Raw genomic sequence first — 25,126 nt, forward strand, 5'->3', positions numbered from 1 at the left:
TGGGATCTTCTTTTTCAGCTCATGAAACATGGGACCAACACTTTATATTTTTGTTCATTATGCATTTTTTTTATATCAATGACAAGAGACTTAGATTTCATTGATCACAGTTGACAGAAACTGAATAAATTCTGAATTAACATAATAAAAATAGCACGTAAAACCCCAATCGGAGACAAATACGGATTATACAATGCAACACAAAGACAAACATGATAAAAATACATTTTTAACAGATGACCATATCGCTTGTAATTGACAGCAATACACTTGCTTTTGACGGCATAACATTTAAAAAAAACTTTGGCTTTGCATTCAATTTAGCTGTCCCAGACACATTTTTGAGATCGGAGACAAAATCCCAATGTATTGCTTACTCGGAAGCACTTTTAATGTGAGCGGGTCAGTCGCAATCTGAGGGCTACCGATCCTTCCCGATATTTTCAAACATGGTTGATATTAACTTTTTTTCCACCCAATTGGTAGTTACAGTCTTGACTCATTGCTGCAACTCCCGTATGGACGAGAGAGAGAGAGAGAGAGATGCGAAGGTCGAGAGTCCTCTGAAACATGACTCAACCAAGCCGCATTGCCTCTTGACACAATGCCCGCTTAACCCAGAATCCAGCCAATGTGTTTGAGGAAACAGCTTACACCTGGCGCCGTGTTAGCGTGCATGAGCCCAGCCCACCACAGGAGTTGCTAGAGCACGGTGGGACAAGGACATCCCTGCCGGCCAAACCCTCCCCTAACCCGGACGACGCTGGGGCCAATTGTGCACCACCCCACGGGTCTCCCGTTCACGGCAGAGCCAGGATTCGAACCAGGATCTCTAGTGGCACTCGGGAGGCCCAAAGATGTTTGATTTTATCGGCACAAAATCTGCAATGCACTTGTAGTGTGAGATTGCTACAACAAGTTTTGAGAATTATGATCAGCAATAGCCAATGAGAGCTGGCCAGAGAAGAAGCCAAAGATGATGACATTGTATCCCATCACCCAGAATGTGTAGACTCTGAAGCAGGAGCAATGACTACTACTAGCATGCATTTACACTTGCCTTTAACCAAAGCATCAAGCTCTGAAGGAACAGCGCAGCTCAAGTAATGTTAGTATTCAATTCAACTCTGCATGGCAAGCTTGAATATCTAAATGAAAACATTTGAGGTTACTTTGAGCCACTGCTGGTTCTAGCTATGTTAACAATCTAATCACATTATTTTAAGCGAGACATCGTGGTATTGAGAATCCAAGTAAAGAATCACTTAGAACCACTACATCACCAAGACAAAAAACATCAGAAAAGATTGTAATATAATGCGAGAGGGTCAGCGATGTTAGGATTTTGAAATTTGTGTAGTGTACACCAGGCATAAAGATGATTTAAAGAAACCAGCCCCATGTCTTTATCCTATGGCTCTATCTTCCCTTCCCCCTCCAATCAACCTGCAGCTGGTGATCCCAGTGACCCTCCAATGAGAACAGAGTGTAGTTAATTAGACCAATCAGAACAATGTGTAGTTGATTGTTACTCAATAAAGACTATCCCTGTAAGGCTTGTACTGTTTGGACCTAACAAGCTTCATGGTCGGTCATGGAACTGCTGCAGTTCACATGTCTGCTTTTACTTATCAGCTTGAAATGTTTGACAGGTAAAATGGTTCTGAATGAGTTGCAGTATTAAGTTTATTCATTTTTGTCTTGTAAACATTGATTGATATCATGTAGCCTTACAGTAGAAAACACCTGCCAGTTATTTGTGTGGAATGTTTTGTGCCTTGTAGGTTTGGGCACTAACCTGTGTGGGCCCTAACCCGTGTTGTCTTGCAGGTTTTGGCCAGCAGTGTGGGGGTAACCAGTGGCAGTGTGATGATGGAACTTGTCTGCCTCTTTCCTGGCACTGCGATGGACATGGAGACTGTATGGACGGCTCTGATGAAATGGCCTGCCGTAAGTTATGTTATGTTTCACTGTTTCTGCTCTCTTCCAGGAGAACACATTTGTTGATGTGGTGAAGTTCTAAATGTAACGTTAACCCTGTATTTACTGTTGACCTATATCACTTAGGTCTGTTAAATGTATTTACTGTAGTCTGTTCACAATAGGTCTGTTTGTCCTTGTTCCCCAGCCTGTCCTAGGGGCCAGGTTGCCTGCATGGCCGGGGCTCCTGGTTGTGTAAGTACCTCTGCAGTATGTGATGGGCAGCGCCAGTGTTCTGATGGGTCTGATGAGTTTAACTGCCCAGAGAACCAGGGCTGTCTGCAGGGGGACTGGAGGTGTAGGAATAAGATCTGCATCCCCAAGGACCAATACTGTAATGGTGCTAACGACTGTGTGGACAACTCTGATGAGGCCTGTGGTGAGATATTATGGAAACAACGAGAGCATGTATGTGATACTATGGAATTTAGGAACTATTCAGTTACCATGTAATGGGAGTATGTAGTCACAACATAAGACCTTCAATTGTGTAGGCAATGCCATGCACATTTAAACAGTAAGAAAAACTATGTTCCAAATTACATTTGAACTAACTTTACCAATTGTCTGTGGTGTTGGACCTTCAGCCGATCAACATTTGACAAAATATCCACAGGAAAGTATAATTAAACAGACATGGCAATAAATGTTGGCTCATGACCGAAAGCATGGGCACAGGAAGTAGAGTGCATGCACGCGAACCATGCATACTAACTGAAGTCTTGCAGGTTTTGACATGGTCTTGCCTATGTGCCAGGTGATAGAAATTCAATCTTCATAACCGGTGTTCTAAAACCTTGGTTTAACAATACATTCTTACGGTTATTTTGTCAAACATTTTGAGCAGCTGAAGGGCCAACATGACAGACCACTGATAGAGTATGTTTACATGTTATTTCATTCAACATTCTGGCTTCCATGTTTTTGCAGTGACAATATATCAATAAATTAGACTGACCAAAAATAATTGGGCGAAGTAGTATGTAACCTACAGGTCTGGGCATGTGTTTGTTCCTCTTGCAGGAAGGCATGTAGTGCGGTGTAGTTTTGATGCGTTAAAGCTTTTACTCTTCCAGGCTGGTGTGGGCCAATGGCTGTGCGTTGTCCTGGAGGGGCGTGCCTGACTGAAGATGAGAGATGTGATGGAAAATTGCACTGCTCTGATGGCAGTGATGAACCCTCTACCTGTGGTAGGAAATCTAACCTTTGACCGCTAACCCTAACCTTCAGTCTAACCCTTTACTGGTGGTAGGAACCTCTAACCCAGAGGTTTCAAACATACGGCTCACTGGCCAGAACCGGCCCCTTGGCCAATTCAATCATGTGGATTTAAAGGGAAGCTTTTCAGGGGAAAAAAATCTGTACACAGATCACTAAAACCAAATTGTGGATCTACATTTATTGACTTTTCAATCTGTCCCGCATGGTAATAATCATCCAAACAAAAGCAAGAACACAATTCTTTGCAAATTTTGACCGCAATGAAATAAAAAAACATTTAGTCTTGTCTCATCGCTGCAACTTCCTTACGGACTCGGGATAGGAGAAGGTCAAGAGCTGTGCGTCCTCCGAAACCCAACAGAGCCACACCATTTCTTGACACAATGCCCACTTAACCTGGAAGCCAGCCGCACTAATGTATCGGAGGAAAACCGTACACCTGGCGTCCGTGTCAGCGTGCACTGCGTCCGGCCCTCCACAGGAGTCTCTAGAGCACGATGGGAAAAGGACATCCCTGCCGGCCAAGCCCTCCCCTAACCCAGACGACGCCGGGCAAATTGTGCGACGACGCCCCATTGGTCTCTCGGTCGCGGCCGGCTGCGACCGAGCCTGGACTCGAACCCAGAGTATCTAGTGGCCTAGCTAGCACTGATGCAGTGCCTTAGACTACTGCGCCACTCGGGAGGCCCCTATATAATACATTAAGTGGGTCCCACCAGACCTCGGTGAAGACCACATGCAGACCACGGGTCAATTAGCTTGACACCCCTGCTCTAACATCTAACCCCTCACCACTACCTATATGAACCTCTTATTCATAACTGACTGTTATGGCATCTGAAACATGTCGAAGGACAGGCGGATCTGACTCATCTCTACCTTCCAGGGAGGACCTGTTCTGAAGAGAACGGTGGCTGCAGTTACTCCTGTGTGGATCAGCCCTGGGGAGCCCTCTGCTCCTGTCCTAAAGGCTATAGGCTGTCTGCTAACGGTGCCTCCTGTCTGGGTGAGGATGTCTGTGATCCTGTTGAGTTATTGTCATGACTGGTTTCATTATCTATTCCTTTACTGTAAGCCTAAATACTATAAACCCCTCAGTAGATGTGAATGAAAGCGCTCTGCCTTAGTTGGTTTCGGGTCCTCTGTAGCTCAGTTGGTGAGGGTTAACTCAAATACTGAACCTGTTTGCTCTCCCCTCTTTAGATGTGGATGAATGCGCTCTGCCTTATGGTCCATGCATGCACTTCTGTGTCAACACACCCGGGTCCTTCTACTGCCACTGCCGAGATGGCTTCCAGCTTCAAGGAACCACCTACTGCTATGCTAAAGGTGAGTTTTCATAACATTAGTTTGGTTAACTTCTGACTGGTTATCTAAACCTGTTCAACATCTGATGCTTTTCAGGAAATTATACAAAGTTTCTGACTGCAAAGAAGGGAACTATCGGATTTCTGAATCTGAAGACTCTGAGATTCGAGTCCATTCAGAGTATTGGCTATGATCCTCTGGCCGTGGCCTTTGACCTCTCCAGGAGCTCATTCTACTGGGCTGATAACCAGGGGAACATCTACAAGGCTAAGGAACAGCAGAGCAGGATCCTTTATCATGGTTAGTGTCTTCTGATTCTCTATCATGATGGGTTTCTGCTGATGTAGCAGGATCTAGTGGTCTTTATGGCTCCACATGTACCTGAATACCCGATTAGGGACCTGATCAGGTCCGGATCCAGAACTCTAACTCTCACAGGTCTGGTTTGGATCTGATATGATTATCATGGTTCTCACACTGAACCCAAACCGGCTGCGCGAGTGCTCCATCGAGCATGAATTTATTTTGTCCCCCTACACGATCACGACACGCAGGTTGAAATATCAAAAACTCTGAACCAATGACATTAATTTGGGGACAGGTCGAAAAGCATTCAACATTTATGGCAATATAGCTAGTTAGCATGCACTTGCTAGCTAATTCGTCCTATTTAGCTAGCTTGCTGTTGCTAGCTAATTTATCCTGGGATATTAAAATTAGGTTGTTATTTTACCTGAAATGCACAAGGGCCTCTACTCCGACAATTAATCCACACATAAATGGTCAACCGAATCGTTTCTAGTAATCTCTCCTCCTTCCAGGCTTTTCACTGTTTAACTTATATGATGATTGGCATCTAAAATGTAAAAATATTACCTCGACAACCAGCAACAGTTTGTCTTTCAATCACCCATATGGGTATAACCAATGAGATGGCATGTGGGTACCTGCTTCTATAAACCGAGGAGATGGGAGAGGCAGCACTTGCTGCCTGATCTGCGTCAGGAATAGAAAGGACTTCTATTTTAGCCCTTGGCAACGCAGACGCTCATTGACGTGCGCAAGCAGTGTGGGTGCAATAATTGAATAACATAGATGTATTTATTTTGCGACGCGAGCAGTGTGGTTAGTCTATCAGGGTGTGTAATTTTAATTGACTTGTCCGGAAGGACCCATACAGATCTGATGGCGACTGCTGCAGTAGAGAGAAATTGTAATTTATGCTGCTGCTCTTGGTTGTCACGAGAGTGGCGCATGTAACTAGTTGTTGGTCAATCAGTCAAAGCAGCAAAAGACTACAGTCAAAGCCTCTGGCAAAAGTTATGAGATACTGCATCTATGAAATTTATAACATTAGAGAAGGATAGGGGAAGGGATAAAACAGAAGGATAGGCTACAATGACCAAAAGCCAACAGGTAGGGCGCTACTTAACATTCTGATTAGAGTTATTTTGAACTGTGGTACGAGAGTACATGCAGCCTCAATTAGCCAAGCTAGCTAGCTTAACTAGTTTCTCCTGGTTTGATAGTCAACAAGTAACACGTAATCATATTGGATGACAACCAATCTGGATCCTGACGGTTGGTTCGTTCTGATAGGATCCTGTGATGGTTGGTTTGTTTGATGTAGCAGAATCCTCTGATGGTTGGTTTGTTCTGATGTGGCAGATTTTTATTATTAATTAATTAATTAATATAACCTTTAACTAGGCAAGTCAGTTAAGAACATTGTCGTTACAATGACGGCCTACCAAAAGGTAACAGGCCTCCTGCGGGAATGGGGGCTGGGACAAATATGCAGCAGGGCAGCAGGGCAGCAGGGCAGCAGGGCAGCAGGGCAGCAGGGCAGCAGGGCAGCAGGGCAGCAGGGCAGCAGGGCAGCAGGGCAGCAGGGCAGCAGGGCAGCAGGGCAGCAGGGCAGCAGGGCAGCAGGGCAGCAGGGCAGCAGGGCAGCAGGGCAGCAGGGCAGCAGGGCAGCAGGGCAGCAGGGGCAGGGCAGGGCAGCAGGGCAGCAGGGCAGCAGGGCAGCAGGGCAGCAGGACAAAATAGGGTATAAATATTATTAGGCATAGACAACAGCACAAAGGCCAAGAAAATAGACGGCAATATATCACGCAAAGCAGCCACAACTGTCAGTGTCCATGAGAGTCTTTGAATGATATTGAGATAAAATTGTCCAGTTTTAGTGTTTGTTGCAGCTCGTTTCAGTTGCTAGCTGCAGAGAACTGAAGACTAGTGACTCAGGGATGTGTGCTTTGGGGACCTTACAAAATGTGACTGGCAGAATGGGTGTTATATGTGGAGGATCAGGGCTGCAGTAGATATCTCTGATAGGTGGAAGTGATGCCTAAGAGTGTTTTTATAAATAAGCGCATCAGCCAGTGAGTCTCGTGACTGGTATACAGAGATGACCAGTTTACAGAAGAGTATAGAGTAGTGGTGTGTCCTATAAGGAGTATTGGTGGCAAATCTGATGGCCGAATGGTAAAGAACTTATAGCCGCTCGAGAGTACCCTTACCTGCCGATCTATAAACTGTCTCCGTAATCTAGCATGGGTAGGATGGTCATCTGTATAAGTTAGTTTGGCAGCTGGGGTGAAAGGAGTGATTACGATAGAGGAAACCAAGTCTAGACTTAACTTTAGCCTGCAGCTTTGATATTTGCTGAGGACAGTGTACCATCTAGCCATACTCCCAAGTACTTGTATGAGGTCACTACCTAAAGCTCTAAAACCACAGAGGTAGTAATCACACCTGTGGAGAGGACATTCTTCTTAACAAACCACATGACCTTTGTTTTGGAGATGTTCCGAACAAGGTTAAGGACAGAGAAAGCTTGTTGGACACTAAGAAAGCTTTGTAGAGTATTTAACACAATCCAGGGAGGAAGTAGAAGACTGTATCGGCATATACATGGATGAGAGCTTAGACAGTACGAAGCTATGTTGATGTAAATTGAGAAGTGTGGGGCCTAGGATCGAGCCTTGAGCTACACCCTTGGTGACAGGCACTGGCTGAGACAGCAGATTTTCTGACTTTATACACTGCACTCTTTGAGGGGTAGTTAGCAAACCAGGCCAAAGACCTCTCGGACAACTCCTTAGCCGGCCCACAAATGGTCTACTGTATCAAAAGAATTGGCCAAGTCAATAAAAATAGCAGCACGACATTGCTTAGAATCAAGGGCAATGGTGATATCATTGAGGACCTTTGAGGTTGCAGTGACACATCCATAACTTGAGCGGGAACCAGATTGCATAACAGAGAATACTATAGACATCAAGAAAGCCAGTCAGTTGATTATTGACAAGTTTTTCCAATGCTTTTGATACAGGGTGAAATAGGCCTATAACAGTTAGGATCAGTTTGATCTCCCCTTATAAATAAAGGACTAATGATGGCCCTTGAGTGTTTTGGTACCTACTGGAAAGCTTTGTTCACACCTTTCTAAGCTTTAGACCCACTCATCTCTTTAAGAATTCACATGTGAGACTATGTACTAAACAACCAAAGCTTTTCTTTTCAATACTAAAGGCTGGCTTATACTTACTGGACTGTTCATACATTTAATCGAGTTCCAGCTTGTGCTCTGGGCGTTCGTAAACTCAGAGCTTTGTCAGATTGTCCGTTCATAAAATCAAAGCGTTTCGCTCTTGGAGCATTCCAAGCACACACTGGATGCTCTGGCCGAAAAGTAGTGTTTATCCGAGCGTTGATCTGGCCTTAACAGTCAAGCACCCAGGCTAACCATTGGCTAACTTGCTAAATACTTCGAAGAGAATTAGTACTTTTAAGGGCCCACAGGGCTGCTCTGTTCTGAGCCAACTGCAATTTGTCTAAGTCCCTCTTTGTGGCACCTGACCACACTACTGAACAGTTCATTAGAACGTGCGTTGAAGATGTCGTTCCCATAGCAACGATTAAAACATTCCCTAACCAGAAACCGTGGATTGATGGCAGCATTCGTGTGAAACTGAAGGCACGAACCACTGCTTTTAATCAGGGCAAGGTGTCTGGTAACATGACTGAATACAAACAGTGCAGCTATTCCCTCCGCAAGGCTATCAAACAAGCTAAGCGCCAGTACAGAGACAAAGTAGAATCTCAATTCAACGGCTCAGACACAAGAGGTATGTGGCAGGGTCTACAATCAATCACGGACTACAGGAAGAAACCCAGCCCAGTCACGGACCAGGATGTCTTGCTCCCAGGCAGACTAAATAACTTTTTGCCCGCTTTGAGGACAATACAGTGCCACTGACACGGCCTGCAACGGAATCATGCGGTCTCTCCTTCACTGCAGCCGAAGTGAGTAAGACATTTAAACGTGTTAACCCTCGCAAGGCTGCAGGCCCAGACGGCATCCCCAGCCGCGCCCTCAGAGCATGCGCAGACCAGCTGGCCGGTGTGTTTACGGACATATTCAACCAATCCCTATACCAGTCTGCTGTTCCCACATGCTTCAAGAGGGCCACCATTGTTCCTGTTCCCAAGAAAGCTAAGGTAACTGAGCTAAACGACTACCGCCCGTAGCACTCACATCCGTCATCATGAAGTGCTTTGAGAGACTAGTCAAGGACCATATCACCTCCACCCTACCTGACACCCTTGACCCACTCCAATTTGCTTACCGCCCAAATAGGTCCACAGACGATGCAATCTCAACCACACTGCACACTGCCCTAACCCATCTGGACAAGAGGAATACCTATGTGAGAATGCTGTTCATCGACTACAGCTCGGCATTCAACACCATAGTACCCTCCAAGCTCGTCATCAAGCTCGAGACCCTGGGTCTCGACCCCGCCCTGTGCAACTGGGTACTGGACTTCCTGACGGGCCGCCCCCAGGTGGTGAGGGTAGGCAACAACATCTCCTCCCCGCTGATCCTCAACACTGGGGCCCCACAAGGGTGCGTTCTGAGCCCCCTCCTGTACTCCCTGTTCACCCACGACTGCGTGGCCATGCACGCCTCCAACTCAATCATCAAGTTTGCGGACGACACAACAGTGGTAGGCTTGATTACCAACAACGACGAGACGGCCTACAGGGAGGAGGTGAGGGCCCTCGGAGTGTGGTGTCAGGAAAATAACCTCACACTCAACGTCAACAAAACTAAGGAGATGATTGTGGACTTCAGGAAACAGCAGAGGGAACACCCCCATCCACATCGATGGAACAGTAGTGGAGAGGGTAGCAAGTTAAGTTCCTCGGCATACACATCACAGACAAACTGAATTGGTCCACTCACACAGACAGCATCGTGAGGAAGGCGCAGCAGCGCCTCTTCAACCTCAGGAGGCTGAAGAAATTCGGCTTGTCACCAAAAGCACTCACAAACTTCTACAGATGCACAATCGAGAGCATCCTAGCGGGCTGTATCACCGCCTGGTATGGCAACTGCACCGCCCTCAACCGTAAGGCTCTCCAGAGGGTAGTGAGGTCTGCACAACGCATCACCGGGGGCAAACTACCTGCCCTCCAGGACACCTACACCACCCGATGCTACAGGAAGGCCATAAAGATCATCAAGGACATCAACCACCCGAGCCACTGCCTGTTCACCCCGCTGTCATCCAGAAGGCGAGGTCAGTACAGGTGCATCAAAGCTGGGACCGAGAGACTGAAAAACAGCTTCTATCTCAAGGCCATCAGACTGTTAAACAGCCACCACTAACATTGAGTGGCTACTGCCAACACACTGTCAATGACACTGACTCTACTCCAGCCACTTTAATCACGGGAATTGATGGGAAATTATGTAAATATATCACTAGCCACTTTAAACAATGCTACCTTATATAATGTTACTTACCCTACATTGTTCATCTCATATGCATATGTTGATACTGTACTCTATATCATCGACTGCATCCTTATGTAATACATGTATCACTAGCCACTTTAACTATGCCACTTGGTTTACATACTTATCTCATATGTATATACTGTACTCGATATCCTCTACTGTATCTTGCCTATGCTGCTCTGTACCATCACTCATTCATATATCCTTATGTACATATTCTTTATCCCCTTACACTGTGTATAAGACAGTAGTTTTTTTTTGGAATTGTTAGTTAGATTACTTGCTCGTTATTACTGCATTGTCGGAACTAGAAGCACAAGCATTTCGCTACACTCGCATTAACATCTGCTAACCATGTGTATGTGACAAATAAAATTTGATTTGATTTAGTCTGGGTGACAAAACTAGGGCCTGTAGTTCTTTATTATGGACAGACTTCTCCCATCTTAGCTAATGTTGTATCAATATGTTTTGACCATGAGTTTACAATCCAGGGTTACTGCAAGCAGTTTAGTCACATCAGCTAGCTCAAATTTCACATTATTCATTAGGAGATGTAGTTTAGCTTTGGGGATTAGTGAATGATTTGTCCCCAATACAATGCTTTAAGTTTTGGAAATATTTGACTAAATCATTGCTACCATTCCGAAACTAACTGCAGCTCTAAAGTGTTGCAGTCATTTCAGTTGCTGTAGTGGCTGACATGTATCGTGTTGCGCTTTACACAAAGCCGGTGGCATGTCATTAGTAAAGACTGAAAAAAGGTGACCTAAACAGCTACCCTGGGGAATTTCTGATTCTACTTGGATTGTTGGAGAGGCTTCCATTAAAGAACACCCTTTGTGTTCTGTTAGACAAGTAACTCCTCATCCACATTATAGCAGGGGGTGTAATGCCATAACACAAGTTTTTCCAGCAGCAGACTATGATCGATAGCATTAAAAGCTGCATTGAAGTCTAACAAGACAGCCCCACAATCAATGTATCAGCAATTTCTGTCAGCCAATCATCAGTCATTTATGTAAGTGCTGTGCATGAGTGTCCTTCCCTATAAGCGTGCTGAAAGTCTGCTGTCAATTTGTTTACCGTGAAATAGCATTGTATCTGGTCAAACACCATTTTTTTTACACAAGTTTACTAAGGGTTGGTAACGGGCTGATTGGTAAGCTATTTGAGCCAGTCAAGGGGTTTGAACTTTTCTTGAGTAGCAGAATGGCTTTAGCTTCCCTCCAGGCCTGAGAGCACACACTTTCTAGTAAGCTTAAATTGAAGGTGTGGCAATATTGTCCATTATACTGAATCATTTTCCATCCAGATTGTCAGACCCAGGTGGCTTATTGTTAATAGACAACAATAATTATTTCCTCTTCCACACTGACTTTACGGAATTCAAAAGTAAATTCTTGTCTTTCATAATTTGTTCAGATATACTTGGATGTGTATTGTTAGCATGGGCTTAAGGTGAGGCAAATGAACCTGTAGCCTTATTACTTCAACAGTATTCAACATGAGATCGTCTAAACTTTACAGGAATGTGGTTCTGAATATAGACGAACATAGCCCACTTTGGCATTTGTCTATTCGGTCAATGTTATAGCTGTGTATTGCTACCACTGTATCAAAGGTATTATCTAAGGGAGCTTCAGAGTCAGAATATGAATGTAATCTGTTACACGTAAGTTATTGACTTCATGGAACCTTGTTTCTCAGGATGCATATGTTCACATGGGACATTTAACACTTCTGGGTTGCTTGATGGTTAATGCTTTACTGGGAACCTTATCAGAAGTAGACTTCCTCAGTGCTAACAGTGTAACTCTGGTTCATAGGTTGAGGCATTCAGGGCAATTAGGGGGACAATGTTTTTTCACATTTAACTTTGTAGATAATGTTGCTGCTACTGTCTCTTATGACTGAAAAGAGCTACTGGACATCAGAACAGCGATTACTCACCTTGAACAGGACAAATAATTTGTCTTGAACGAGTCGGACGAGATGGATATAATCCAGACACCCTAACAGGCCCTCATTTGCAGGTTAAAGAGACGCTGGTATCGCGGAAGGTTGTCATTGTCTTGAGGATATGGCGGCGAGTGGCTAATCTGCCTTTAGCATCGGTACTATTGGCCAACGAACAATCGTTGGATAATAAAGTGGACGAACTACAAACACGTATATCCTACCAATGGGATATTAAAGAGTAATATCTTATATTTCACAGTCGTGGCTGAATGACGACATGAATAACACACAGCTGGCGGGTTATACACTGTAGCAGCAGCCTCTTGCATGACAAGGGGTGGTGGTCTATGTATATTTGTAAACAGGTGGCGCACAATATCAAAGTCTCTAGGTTTTGCTAGCCTAAGGTAGAGTATCATAATAAGCTGTAGACCACACTATCTACGTACCTAGAATTGATCTATGTTCTTCATACCACAACAAACCGATTCTAGTACTAAGACAGCACTCAATGAGCTGTATACGGCCATAAGCAAACAGGTGGAGATGACCATGGACTTTCATCCAGGAAAACTTAAATCGTTTTGAACTAATTTCTATCTGCATGTTAATGTGCAACCAGAGGAAAACAAACTGACCACCTTCACTCCACACAGAAAGCTCTCCCTTGCCCTAAATTTGACAAATCTGACCATAATTACATCTTCCTGCTTACAAGCAAAAACTGAAGGAAGCACCAGTGACTGGGTCAATAGTTGTCAGACGAAGCAGATACTAAGCTACAGGACTGTTTTTCTAGCACAGACTGGAATATGTTCCGGGATTCTTTCGATGGAATTGAGTACACATTAGTCACTGGCTTCTTCAATAAGTGCATCGATGACGTCATTCCCACAGTGACTTCGTACATACCCCAACCAGAAGCCATTGCTTACAGGCACATCCACAATGAGCTAAAGGGTAGAGCTGCAGCTTTCAAGGAGCCAGACTTTAACCCGGAAGCTTATAACATATCCCGCTATGCTTGACAAACCATCAAACAGGCAAAGTGCCAATACAGGGCTAAGATTGAATGCACTGACGCTAGTCTTGTGGCAGGGCTTGCAAACTATTAGGCTACAAAGGGAAGCACAGCCGCGAGCTGCCCAGTGATGCGAGCCTACCAGATGAGCTAAAATACTTCTATGCTCGCTTCGAGGCAAATAACACTGACACCTGTGAGAGTCAGCTGTTCCAGACGGCAGTGATCACGCTCTCTGTAGCCGGTGTGAGAAAGACCGTTTTAAACAGGTCAACATTCACAAGGCATGAGCTGACCAACTGGCAAGTGTCTTCACTAACATGTTCAACCTCTCCCTGTCTGAGTCTAATACTAACATGTTTCAATCAGACCACCATAGTCCCTGGGCACATGAACACTATGGTAACCTGCCTAAATGACTACCGATCTGAAGCACTATAGCCATGAAGTGCTTTGAAAGGCTGGTCATGGCTCACATCAACACCATCCCAGAAACCCTTGACCCACTCCAATTTCCATGCTGCCCAAACAGATTCATAAATGGAATCCCGATTGCACTCCAATACTGCCCTTTCACACCTTGTCAAAAGGAACACCTATTTGAGAATGCTGTTCATTGACTACAGCTCAGCGTTCACCACCATAGTTCCCTCAAAGCTCACCACTAAGCTAAGGACCATGAGACTAAACACCTCCCTCTGCAACTGGATCCTGGACATCCTGAAAGGTCACCCCCAGGTGGTAGTGGTAGGCAACAACACATCCGCCACTCTAATCCTCAACACGGGGCCCCTCGGGTGTGTGCTCAGTCCCCTCTACTCCCTGTTCACTCATGACTGCATGACCAGGCACGACTCCAACACCATTAAGTTTGCTGATGACACAAGTGGTATGCCTGATCAACGATGAGACCGCCTATAGGGAGGTGGTCAAAGACCTGGCCATAGTGCCAGGACAACAACCTCTCCCTCAATGTGATCAAGACAAAGGAGATTGTGGACTACAGGAAACGCAGGACCGAGCATGCCCCCATTCTCATTGACGGGGCTGTGCTGGAGCAGGTTTAGCGCTTCAAGCTCCTTGGTGTCCAAATCACTAACAAACTAACATACCTTAAGGGAACATTCGCCGTATGGTTAGTGAGAAAGTCCATGTTGCAAATGTACGGTCCCTTACCAGACGAAAACGTTTGTAAAATTCGCGGATGGCGTCGGGCCGTGCGGCAGGGCCGGCTCTACCGGGAAGTCATCAAACGAACTCTCTCGGACATTCGGTTTCCGTTTTATAAAATAATCACATTTTGGTCATTTTTCCGCTGTCCCGATAAATACCACGAGGGCGAATGGAATCATATTGCAAATGTACAAAACATCACGAATCGCGACGTGGCCTCATCCCCAAAACAGAAAACTTCAAAGACGAAACTTGGTGAGCGTAGGTTTGGCATAATTAAAGGAACCTACTGTGTCAATAAAAAAATAACCAGTATCTATCGTTGTTTAAGAGAAATTGTACAATGTCAAATTGGTGATGTTCATAAATATATATATTTTTTAAACAGATCCAGTTGCAGGGTGTTCATACGAATCTTTTTAAAGAGTGCTGCGGAGCTCTGCGAGATTTCTGTGATTTTCTGAAATAACACTCACTAAAACCTCCGTAAATTACTCAGTTCTTAACGTAAAGACTTAAAACTCAGGATTCTGTAAAGGCATACCCGAATTAGGATATGAGTTTATTTATAGCTTCCTGTGCCAACCGCAAGTGCCTTAAATGGTGTCACAGTGGCTGTTTTGAAGGGTTAAAATGGTCAGACCTTTTCAAAGCTTCATATGTGTGATTAGGCAACCCCCATGAACTATAAATCAGTCATGACTCTCATAAAATTTCAAAGAAACTAAATCACACACACACCGCTTGGCAGGAGGGACCCATTGGGGTGCGTAGAGATACAGTGCCTGCAATAGTTACCTTTGTTCGAGCTAAAGAACCATCAGACCTAGAGTTCTGAAACTTTAGAAACCTGTTCTAGGTCGATAGTGCGTGGTGAGTTAGGTGGCTCTAGAAAGTTCTCGGACAGAGAAACAGCCTCGTACATTTGCAATGACTTCAATTCATTTTGACCCTTACGAAAATGACAACATTTAGAAAAGTCTGACGCAAGACTAGGTGCATTGAAACCGACTCGGCCCATAGAGATGGACCCCAATGTTTCTGTCGAATAGCTCATTCAAGGACCCCGTAGCAAGGCATGGAAAAAATTGGCTTTTCAGCACCAATTAGGGTCTTGCTCGGGCACCAAATGACCTATCGAGCCGAAACTTGGGATTCGGGGTTGCCTCAACTAGGCCTACACAACATCAGAACTGGAACCGCAGCTAGACTGTAACTACGTGTTTTACATTTTTATTATGGTTTGAACAGAAGGCGTCGTGAATTTTGGGCCAGCTCTGAAGTATGTGATAGTTGGCTACTAAACGAGTTGGAAAAAGTGGGTTTGGTGTCAGTTTGTATCAGTTTGGTGTCAGAATGATATCTAATTGACTGATGGATGATGACTTGCTGGTGACTCTTGTCAATTTGCAATATGTTTAAACAGTGAGGTACCATCATACCATACCATCACCAAAGTGACATTCTGAAATAAACCCTAACGAGCGAAGGTAATGAACAACTATCACTGCCCGGCCATCCTGTGTTCATCAGGCCAGTCAATTTTGCATTTCTGCAGGATTTTTGAGCATGACAAATTTCTTATGGCATTTGGCCCCAAAAAGAGACTTGACTTCCTATGAAATCATATTGCAAATGGACAAAACATATGCCTTATGCACAAGTGAAATAAAAATAATATATGATAATAAAATTGGACAAAAGTATATTCATACAGTTCTTACACATATGTAATTGACAAAAAAATCGAAATAATTTCGAAAAGAAAGCACTTTTATGGGGATATGTTGAAAAAATTCACTTTTTCAAAATGTTGCTTTTGGATGTTGACTCGTGTTGCATTTGCAATATGAAAAACCACGGAGCGCGCTCGCCACCTGTTGGATTTTTAAAGTGTTACACCTGGCATTTGCCATATGGCATTTGCAATCAACTTTGAACAAAACAATGCCGATTTGAGTGGTATTGGACACCGTGTATATGGTTTGTCCAGTGCCAATGACTTCCCATTCATTTTTGTCCATTTCAGGGGGGTGTTCCCTTACATGGTCCAAGCACACAAAGACAGTCGTGAAGATGGCACAACAAAACATTCCCCCTCAGGAGACTGAAAATATTTGGCATGGGTCCTCAGATCCTCAAAAGGTTCTACAGCTGCATCATTGAGAGCATGTTGCATCACTGGTTGCATCACCGCCTGGTGCAAACGGTAGTGCGTACGGCCCAGAACATCACTGGGGCCAAGCTTCCTGCCATCCAGAACCTATATACTATGCACGGTCAGAGGAAGGCTCTAAAAGTTCTATGACTCCAGCCAGCCAAGTCATAGACTTCTCTCTGCTACCTTACGGCAAGCAGTTTGTTTGCTTATAGCCCTATACAGCTCGATTGCAGACTTAGTGCCAGCATTGGTTTGTGGTGGTAAGTAGACTGCGACAAAAAGTTGAATAAACTATCTTGGTAAATAGTATGGTTTACAGCACGTGTCAAACTCATTCCATGGAGTGTTTGTTCCTTCCCTGTACTTGATTGACGAGTTAAGGTCACTAATTAGTAAGGAATGCGCCTCACCTGGTTGTCTTGTTTTTCCCCTTTCAAATAAGACCCAGCTGACACTAGGCCCTCCATGGAAAGTTTGACAAAGTTTGACCCCCCGAGCTTACCCAATGCAGTATAGAGTAGAAAAAACAGCTGGATGTATATTCTCCATGTTCTTGTTCAGCCACTAGTTGGAGAAAAATATTACATTGATAGTGTAGAATGCAGCTAATCCAGTTTATTCTCCAGTGATTGAATGTTATAACAGAGGTTTGAGGTGGTTTATCCACTCAGGTCTCGTCAGGTATCCTGCACACCGGCCCCTAAATTTGCCTCTTCCTCCAAATGTCGGATTTGGGCCTGGTCCATTTCTAAATGGCACCTTGTGTATTCTACTATTCAAACTTTCAATATTAACCTCTAGCATCGAGCAATCCCGTATCCGGGAGCGTAATCATAGCCTCAAGCTCATTACCATAACGCAACGTTTCCTATTCATGAAATTCTCAAATGAAATAAATATATTCCAACACAAATCAAATCAAATCAAATTTTATTTGTCACATACACATGGTTAGCAGATGTTAATGCGAGTGTAGCGAAATGCTTGTGCTTCTAGTTCCGACAATGCAGTAATAACGAGCAAGTAATCTAACTAACAATTCCAAAAAAAACTACTGTCATACACAGTGTAAGGGGATAAAGAATATGTACATAAGGATATATGAATGAGTGATGGTACAGAGCAGCATAGGCAAGATACAGTAGATGATATCGAGTACAGTATATACATATGAGATAAGTATGTAAACCAAGTGGCATAGTTAAAGTGGCTAGTGATACATGTATTACATAAGGATGCAGTCGATGATATAGAGTACAGTATCAACGTATGCATATGAGATGAACAATGTAGGGTAAGTAACATTATATAAGGTAGCATTGTTTAAAGTGGCTAGTGATATATTTACATCATTTCCCATCAATTCCCATGATTAAAGTGGCTGGAGTAGAGTCAGTGTCATTGACAGTGTGTTGGCAGTAGCCACTCAATGTTAGTGGTGGCTGTTTAACAGTCTGATGGCCTTGAGATAGAAGCTGTTTTTCAGTCTCTCGGTCCCAGCTTTGATGCACCTGTACTGACCTCGCCTTCTGGATGGCAGCGGGGTGAACAGGCAGTGGCTCGGGTGGTTGATGTCCTTGATGATCTTTATGGCCTTCCTGTAGCATCGGGTGGTGTAGGTGTCCTGGAGGGCAGGTAGTTTGCCCCCGGTGATGCGTTGTGCAGACCTCACTACCCTCTGGAGAGCCTTACGGTTGAGGGCGGTGCAGTTGCCATACCAGGCGGTGATACAGCCCGCCAGGATGCTCTCGATTGTGCATCTGTAGAAGTTTGAGTGCTTTTGGTGACAAGCCGAATTTCTTCAGCCTCCTGAGGTTGAAGAGGCGCTGCTGCGCCTTCCTCACGATGCTGTCTGTGTGAGTGGACCAATTCAGTTTGTCTGTGATGTGTATGCCGAGGAACTTAACTTGCTACCCTCTCCACTACTGTTCCATCGATGTGGATGGGGGGGTGTTCCCTCTGGTGTTTCCTGAAGTCCACAATCATCTCCTTAGTTTTGTTGACGTTGAGTGTGAGGTTATTTTCCTGACACCACACTCCGAGGGCCCTCACCTCCTCCCTGTAGGCCGTCTCGTCGTTGTTGGTGATCAAGCCTACCACTGTTGTGTCGTCCGCAAACTTGATGATTGAGTTGGAGGCGTGCATGGCCACGCAGTCGTGGGTGAACAGGGAGTACAGGAGAGGGCTCAGAACGCACCCTTGTGGGGCCCCAGTGTTGAGGATCAGCGGGGAGGAGATGTTGTTGCCTACCCTCACCACCTGGGGGCGGCCCGTCAGGAAGTCCAGTACCCAGTTGCACAGGGCGGGGTCGAGACCCAGGGTCCAGCTTGATGCTTGGAGGGTACTATGGTGTTGAATGCCGAGCTGTAGTCGATGAACAGCATTCTCCATAGGTATTCCTCTTGTCCAGATGGGTTAGGGCAGTGTGCAGTGTGGTTGAGATTGCATCGTCTGTGGACCTATTTGGGCGGTAAGCAAATTGGAGTGGGTCGGGTGTCAGGTAGGGTGGAGGTGATATGGTCCTTGACTAGTCTCTCAAAGCACTTCATGATGACGGATGTGAGTGCTACGGGGCGGTAGTCGTTTAGCTCAGTTACCTTAGCTTTCTTGAACAGGAACAATGGTGGCCCTCTTGAAGCATGTGGGAACAGCAGACTGGTATAGGGATTGATTGAATATGTCCGTAAACACACCGGCCAGCTGGTCTGCGCATGCTCTGAGGGCGCGGCTGGGGATGCCGTCTGGGCCTGCAGCCTTGCGAGGGTTAACACGTTTAAATGTCTTACTCACTTCGGCTGCAGTGAAGGAGAGACCGCATGTTTCCGTTGCAGGCCGTGTCAGTGGCACTGTATTGTCCTCAAAGCGGGCAAAAAAGTTATGTAGTCTGCCTGGGAGCAAGACATCCTGGTCCGTGACTGGGCTGGGTTTCTTCCTGTAGTCCGTGATTGACTGTAGACCCTGCCACATACCTCTTGTGTCTGAGCCGTTGAATTGAGATTCTACTTTGTCTCTGTACTGGCGCTTAGCTTGTTTGATAGCCTTGCGGAGGGAATAGCTGCACTGTTTGTATTCAGTCATGTTACCAGACACCTTGCCCTGATTAAAAGCAGTGGTTCGTGCCTTCAGTTTCACACGAATGCTGCCATCAATCCACGGTTTCTGGTTAGGGAATGTTTTAATCGTTGCTATGGGAACGACATCTTCAACGCACGTTCTAATGAACTCGCACACCGTATCAGCGTATTCGTCAATGTTGTTGTCTGACGCAATACGAAACGTCTCCCAGTCCACGTGATGGAAGCAGTCTTGGAGTGTGGAGTCAGCTTGGTCGGACCAGCATTGGACAGACCTCAGCGTGGGAGCTTCTTGTTTTAGTTTCTGTCTGTAGGCAGGGATCAACAAAATGGAGTCGTGGTCAGCTTTTCCGAAAGGGGGGCGGGGCAGGGCCATATATGCGTCGCGGAAGTTAGAGTAACAATGATCCAGGGTCTTTCCACCCCTGGTTGCGCAATCGATATGCTGATAAAATTTAGGGAGTCTTGTTTTCAGATTAGCCTTGTTAAAATCCCCAGCTACAATGAATGCAGCCTCCGGATAAATCGTTTCCAGTTTGCAGAGAGTTAAATAAAGTTCGTTCAGAGCCATCGATGTGTCTGCTTGGGGGGGGATATATACGGCTGTGATTATAATCGAAGAGAATTCTCTTGGTAGATAATGCGGTCTACATTTGATTGTGAGGAATTCTAAATCAGGTGAACAGAAGGATTTGAGTTCCTGTATGTTTCTGAGAGTCTCGTCAAGCTTAGCCTTTTGTTAACACGGTCATCTCAGATTTTCAAAATATGCTTTAACCAAAGCTACACAAGCATTTGTAAGAGTATTGATAGCCTAGCATAGCATTAAGCTTAGCATTCAGCAGGCAACATTTTCACAAACAAAAGCATTCAAATCGAATCATTTGCCTTTGAAGAACTTCGGATGTTTTCAATGACGAGACTCTCAGTTAATGGCAAATGTTCATTTTTTCCTTTTTTCCAAAAATATTATTTGTGTAAGAAATAGTTCCGTTTTGTTCACATTTGGCTAAGAAAAAAAAAACAAATGTCACTTAAAGTCACTTAAAACGCCAAACTTTTTTCCAAATTAGCTCCATAATATCGACAAACATGGCAAACGTTTAGAATCAATCCTCAAGGTGTTTTTCACAATTCTATTCGATGAAAAATCATTCCTGGCAGTCGGTTTGTCATCAGAGGCAAACGGAAAAATACTGCAGCTGGAGATTACACAATTGCGACGAAGGACACCAAGCGACCACCTGGTAAATGTGGTCTCTTATGGTCAATCTTCCAATGATATGCCTACAAATACGTCACAATGCTGCAGACTCCTTGGGGAAAATGTGGAAAAGGTAAGCTGACTCCTAGCTCCTCCACAGCAATATAAGCAGTCATTGCCATGAGGCGATTTAAAAAATGCGGCACTTCCTGATTGTATTTTTATCTGGGTTTTTTCTGTAACATCAGTTCTGTGGCTCTCACAGACAATATCTTTGCAGTTTTGGAAACGTCAGTTTTCTATCCAAAGCTGTCTATTATATGCATAGTCGAGCATCTTTTCGTGACAAAATATCTTGTTAAAAACGGGAACGTTTTTCATCCCAAAATTAAGAGCGCCCCCTATATCGAAGAAGTTAAGTTGAGACCCTGACTGAGTTTGATTATGCCTGGAGCCTGCCCTGGACACTAGGTGTGTAGAGTTGTGATGTGGTTCCCCCTCTGCTCTCAGGACAATATGGGGTTAGAAGTCTAGTCTGTGATTGGCTGACAGGCCAGCTATACTGGACCAACCAGAAGACCCGGTCTATTCATGTTGGGGCAGCTGATGGGAGTGGATTTGCAACGGTCTTGGCCAAGAACATAGACCCGTTGGAGCTGGTCCTTCTTCCCATTGAAAGGTTGGATCATGTTAATATTTGTGTTACTTTTGATCAGTGGTTGGGGCATTTATCGCAACGATTTGTCATTTTCTCCTTTACTTTGCAGCTTGTTGTTTTGGATCAACAAAGGTCCAGATGATAAAATTTCTCTGGAGAGATCTGGGATGGATGGGATAAAGCAGGAATCTCTGGTGGTCCTCACTGCACAGGCTCCACGGAGTCTGACCCTGGATGTTACAGCTAGGAGGCTGTACTGGATGAGTGATTTTAAAAAGGTTCATGATATAGTCCAGCTATAAGCAATAGTACTGCTTGTCTGTTCACAGCAATTAACATATTGCCAAGGTAGAACCAATTGTTTTTATTCTTTCTCAGTCCATAGAGACTGTGCGAGTGGATGGGAGTGGTCGCTACAGCTTTCTGGAGTTCTTCAAGAGGAGACTAGCTCAGAGCCTGGCGGTGTTTGAGAGGTGGTTCTACTGGACAGATCAGAAGGGTCTGTGGCGCTCCCCTCAGGACCGACCTAATCAGAAGACCTTTATTCAGAGGACAACACTCCCTGTCCTAGAGGCATACCATGAACAACAGCAGCCAAAAGGTATGGGGTATATCATGTTTACTCTAAAGGCATGGGGCATATCAAATAACATGTTCGAGTGGCAGGTAGGCTAGTGGTTAGTATTGGACCAGTAACCGAAAGGTTGCTAGATCGAATCCCCGAGCTGACGAGGTAAAAATGTAATTGTGCCCCGGAACAAGGCAGTTAACCCACTCTTCCTAGGCCGCCATTGTAAATAAGAATTTGTTCTTAACTGACTTGCCTAGTTAAATAAAATGTAAAAATATAAAAAATGACAAGCCCGCAGTCCAGCCTACAAGCCCTCAGTCCAGCCTCGACCTATTGCGGACAGTCTGAGCACTGATGGAAGGATCAAATTGTATTTGTCACATACACATGGTTAGCGGATGTTAATGCGTGTGTAGCAAAATGCTTGTGCTTCAGGTTCTGACCATGCAGTAATATCTAACCTAACAGTTTCACAACTACCTTAAAAACACAAGTGTAAAGGAATGAGTAAGAATATTGTGCGTTCCTGGTATAACTGGGGCAGTTGTTGCCATCCTGTACCCATCCCGTAGGTGTGATGTTCGGATGTACCGATCCTGTGCAGGTGTTGCACGTGGTCTGCAACTGCGAGGACGATCTGTCCATCCTGTTTCCCTGTAATGCTTTCTTAAGTGTCTCACAGTAAAAACATGACAATGTATTGCCCTGGCCACAGCTGCAGTCCTCATGCCTCCTTGCAGCATGCCTAAGGCACATTCACGCAGATGAGTAGGGACCCTGGGCATCTTTCTTTTGGTGTTTTTCAGAGTCGATAGAAAGGCTTCTTTAGTGTCCTAAGAACACAGGAGTGATCGTTGCGGATAATGGGCCTCTGTACGCCTATGTAGATACTCCATTAAAAACCAGCCGTTTCCAGGTACAATAGTCATTTACAACATTAACAATGTCTACACTGTTTCTGATCAATTTGATGTTATTTTAATTGACAATGTGCTTTTCTTTCAAACAAGGACATTTCGAAGTGACCCTAAACTTTTGTATTTGGATGTGTAGTGTCGGTGCTTGGGGGTAGAAGCTGTTAAGGAGCCTTTTGGATCTAGACTTGGTGGCGGCGCTCCGGTACTGCTGTAGTAGAGAGAACAATCTGACTTGGGTGACTGAAGTCGATGACATATTTTTTTTTTTTGCCTTCCTCCGACACCGGCTTGTATATAGGTCCTGGATGGCAGGAAGTTTAGCCCCAGTGATTTACTGGGCTGTAAGCACTACCCTCTGTAGCTCCTTATAGAGAAGTTGCCATACCAGGTGGTGATGCAACTGGTCAGGAGGCTCTCAATGGTGCAGGTGGATTGCTTTTTGAGGATCTGGGGACCCATTCCATATCTTTACAGTATCTTGGGGGGGAAATGGCATTGTTGTGACTTCTTCACAACTGTCTTGGTGTTTTTGGACCATGATAGTTTGGTGATGGACACCAAGGAATTGGAACTCTCGACCCGCTCCACTACAACCCTGTCTGTGAATGGTGTCATGTTCGGCCTTCCTTTCATTGTAGTCCACGTTCCTTTCCTTTGTCTTGCTCAAGTTGAGGGAGAGGTTGTATTCCTGGCACCACACTGCTCGGTCTGACGACCTCCCTATCAGCCTTCTCATTGTCGCTGATCAGGCCTACCACTTGTGAAGTTGGCATACTTATTGCTGGTGTTGGAGTCGTGCTTTGTCATGCGGTTGTGGTTGAACAGTGAGTACAGGAGGGGATTGAGCATGAACCCCTGAGGGGCACCAGTGTTGAGGATCAGCGTGGTAGATGTGGTGTTGCCTACACTTACCACCTGGGGGCGGCCCGTCAGGAAGTCCAGGATCCAGTTTCAGGGGGAGGTGTTTAGTACCAGGGTCCTTAGCTTAGTGAGGAGTTTTGAGGGCACAAAGGTGAACGCTGAGCTGTAGTCAACAAAGAACATTCAAACATAAGAGTTCCTTTTGTCCAGGTGGCAAAGGGCAGTGTGGAGTGCGATTGAGATTGCGTCATCTGTTGTGGCGGTTTGGAGTGGGTCTAAGGTTTCCGGGATAATCATGTTGTGAGTCATGACTAGCCTTTCAAAGCACTTCATGGCTACCGATGTGAGTTACAGGTCGAAAGTCATTTAGGCAGGCTACCTTCACTTTCTTGGACACACTGACTTGTGACTGACTTGTGGTCTGCATGAAACGTAAGTATTAGACTTGGTCAGGGAGTGGTTGTTACAGATTGTGTGATCACACTCTCTGTAGCAGATGTGAGAAAGACCTTTACTTCTTGACGCTACCTATCCCTTTAGCGTGGTAATTGTCATCAACAACTGCTGAATAGCATAGCGCCACATTCACATATTACTAAAAACAATTATATTCATGAAATCACAAGTGCAATGTTGCAAAACACAATTTAGCCTTTTGTTAATTAATCCACCTGTCGTCTCAGATTTTGAAATTATGCTTGACAGCGAAAGCAATCCAAGCGTTTGTCTATCGATCGCATGACAAAACATTAAGTACACTTAGCATCAGGTAGCTTGGTCACAAATCAGAAAAGCAATCAAATTAATTGTTTACCTTTGATCTTCAGGTGTTTTCACTCACGAGACTCCCAGTTACACAAATGTTCCTTTTGTTCCATAAAGATTATTTTTATATCCAAAATACCTCCGTTTGTCGTCATGTTCAGAAATCCACAGGAAAGTGGTCACGACAACGCAGATGGAAAATCCAGTCTCCATAATGTCCACAGAAACATGTCAAACGTTTTTTACCATTCCTCAGGTAGTTTTTAAAATATATATTTGATAATATATCAACCGAGTGTAGGTTTTTCAATAACAGCGGGAGGAACAATGGCGGCTTTACTCAGTTGCGCAAAAACTCACTCCGAGCCCCACCTATCCACTTACGCAATGTGATCTGTCACTCATTTTTCAAAATAAAAGCCTGAAACTGTCTAAAGACTT

General features: G+C 44.8%; 1 protein-coding gene across 5 annotated transcripts in view; it reads left to right on the plus strand.

Moving 5' to 3' along the window:
* The first annotated feature begins 1,553 nt into the window (after positions 1–1,553).
* Positions 1,554–25,126, plus strand: part of LOC112221621 (low-density lipoprotein receptor-related protein 2) — a 97,226-nt gene continuing 73,653 nt past the window's right edge. For all 5 annotated transcript variants that reach the window (XM_042302799.1, XM_042302800.1, XM_042302802.1 and 2 more), the window contains exons 1-10: positions 1,554–1,652; positions 1,831–1,950; positions 2,129–2,359; positions 3,057–3,170; positions 4,088–4,207; positions 4,405–4,530; positions 4,606–4,809; positions 21,424–21,592; positions 21,681–21,849; positions 21,950–22,172. In XM_042302799.1, coding sequence (XP_042158733.1) covers positions 1,595–1,652; positions 1,831–1,950; positions 2,129–2,359; positions 3,057–3,170; positions 4,088–4,207; positions 4,405–4,530; positions 4,606–4,809; positions 21,424–21,592; positions 21,681–21,849; positions 21,950–22,172 — 1,534 coding nt within the window. In that variant the 5' untranslated portion in view covers positions 1,554–1,594. The remainder of the gene's footprint in view (positions 1,653–1,830; positions 1,951–2,128; positions 2,360–3,056; positions 3,171–4,087; positions 4,208–4,404; positions 4,531–4,605; positions 4,810–21,423; positions 21,593–21,680; positions 21,850–21,949; positions 22,173–25,126) is intronic.

The sequence above is a fragment of the Oncorhynchus tshawytscha genome, linkage group LG20 (genome assembly GCF_018296145.1).
Source record: "Oncorhynchus tshawytscha isolate Ot180627B linkage group LG20, Otsh_v2.0, whole genome shotgun sequence".
Lineage (NCBI taxonomy): Eukaryota > Metazoa > Chordata > Actinopteri > Salmoniformes > Salmonidae > Oncorhynchus > Oncorhynchus tshawytscha.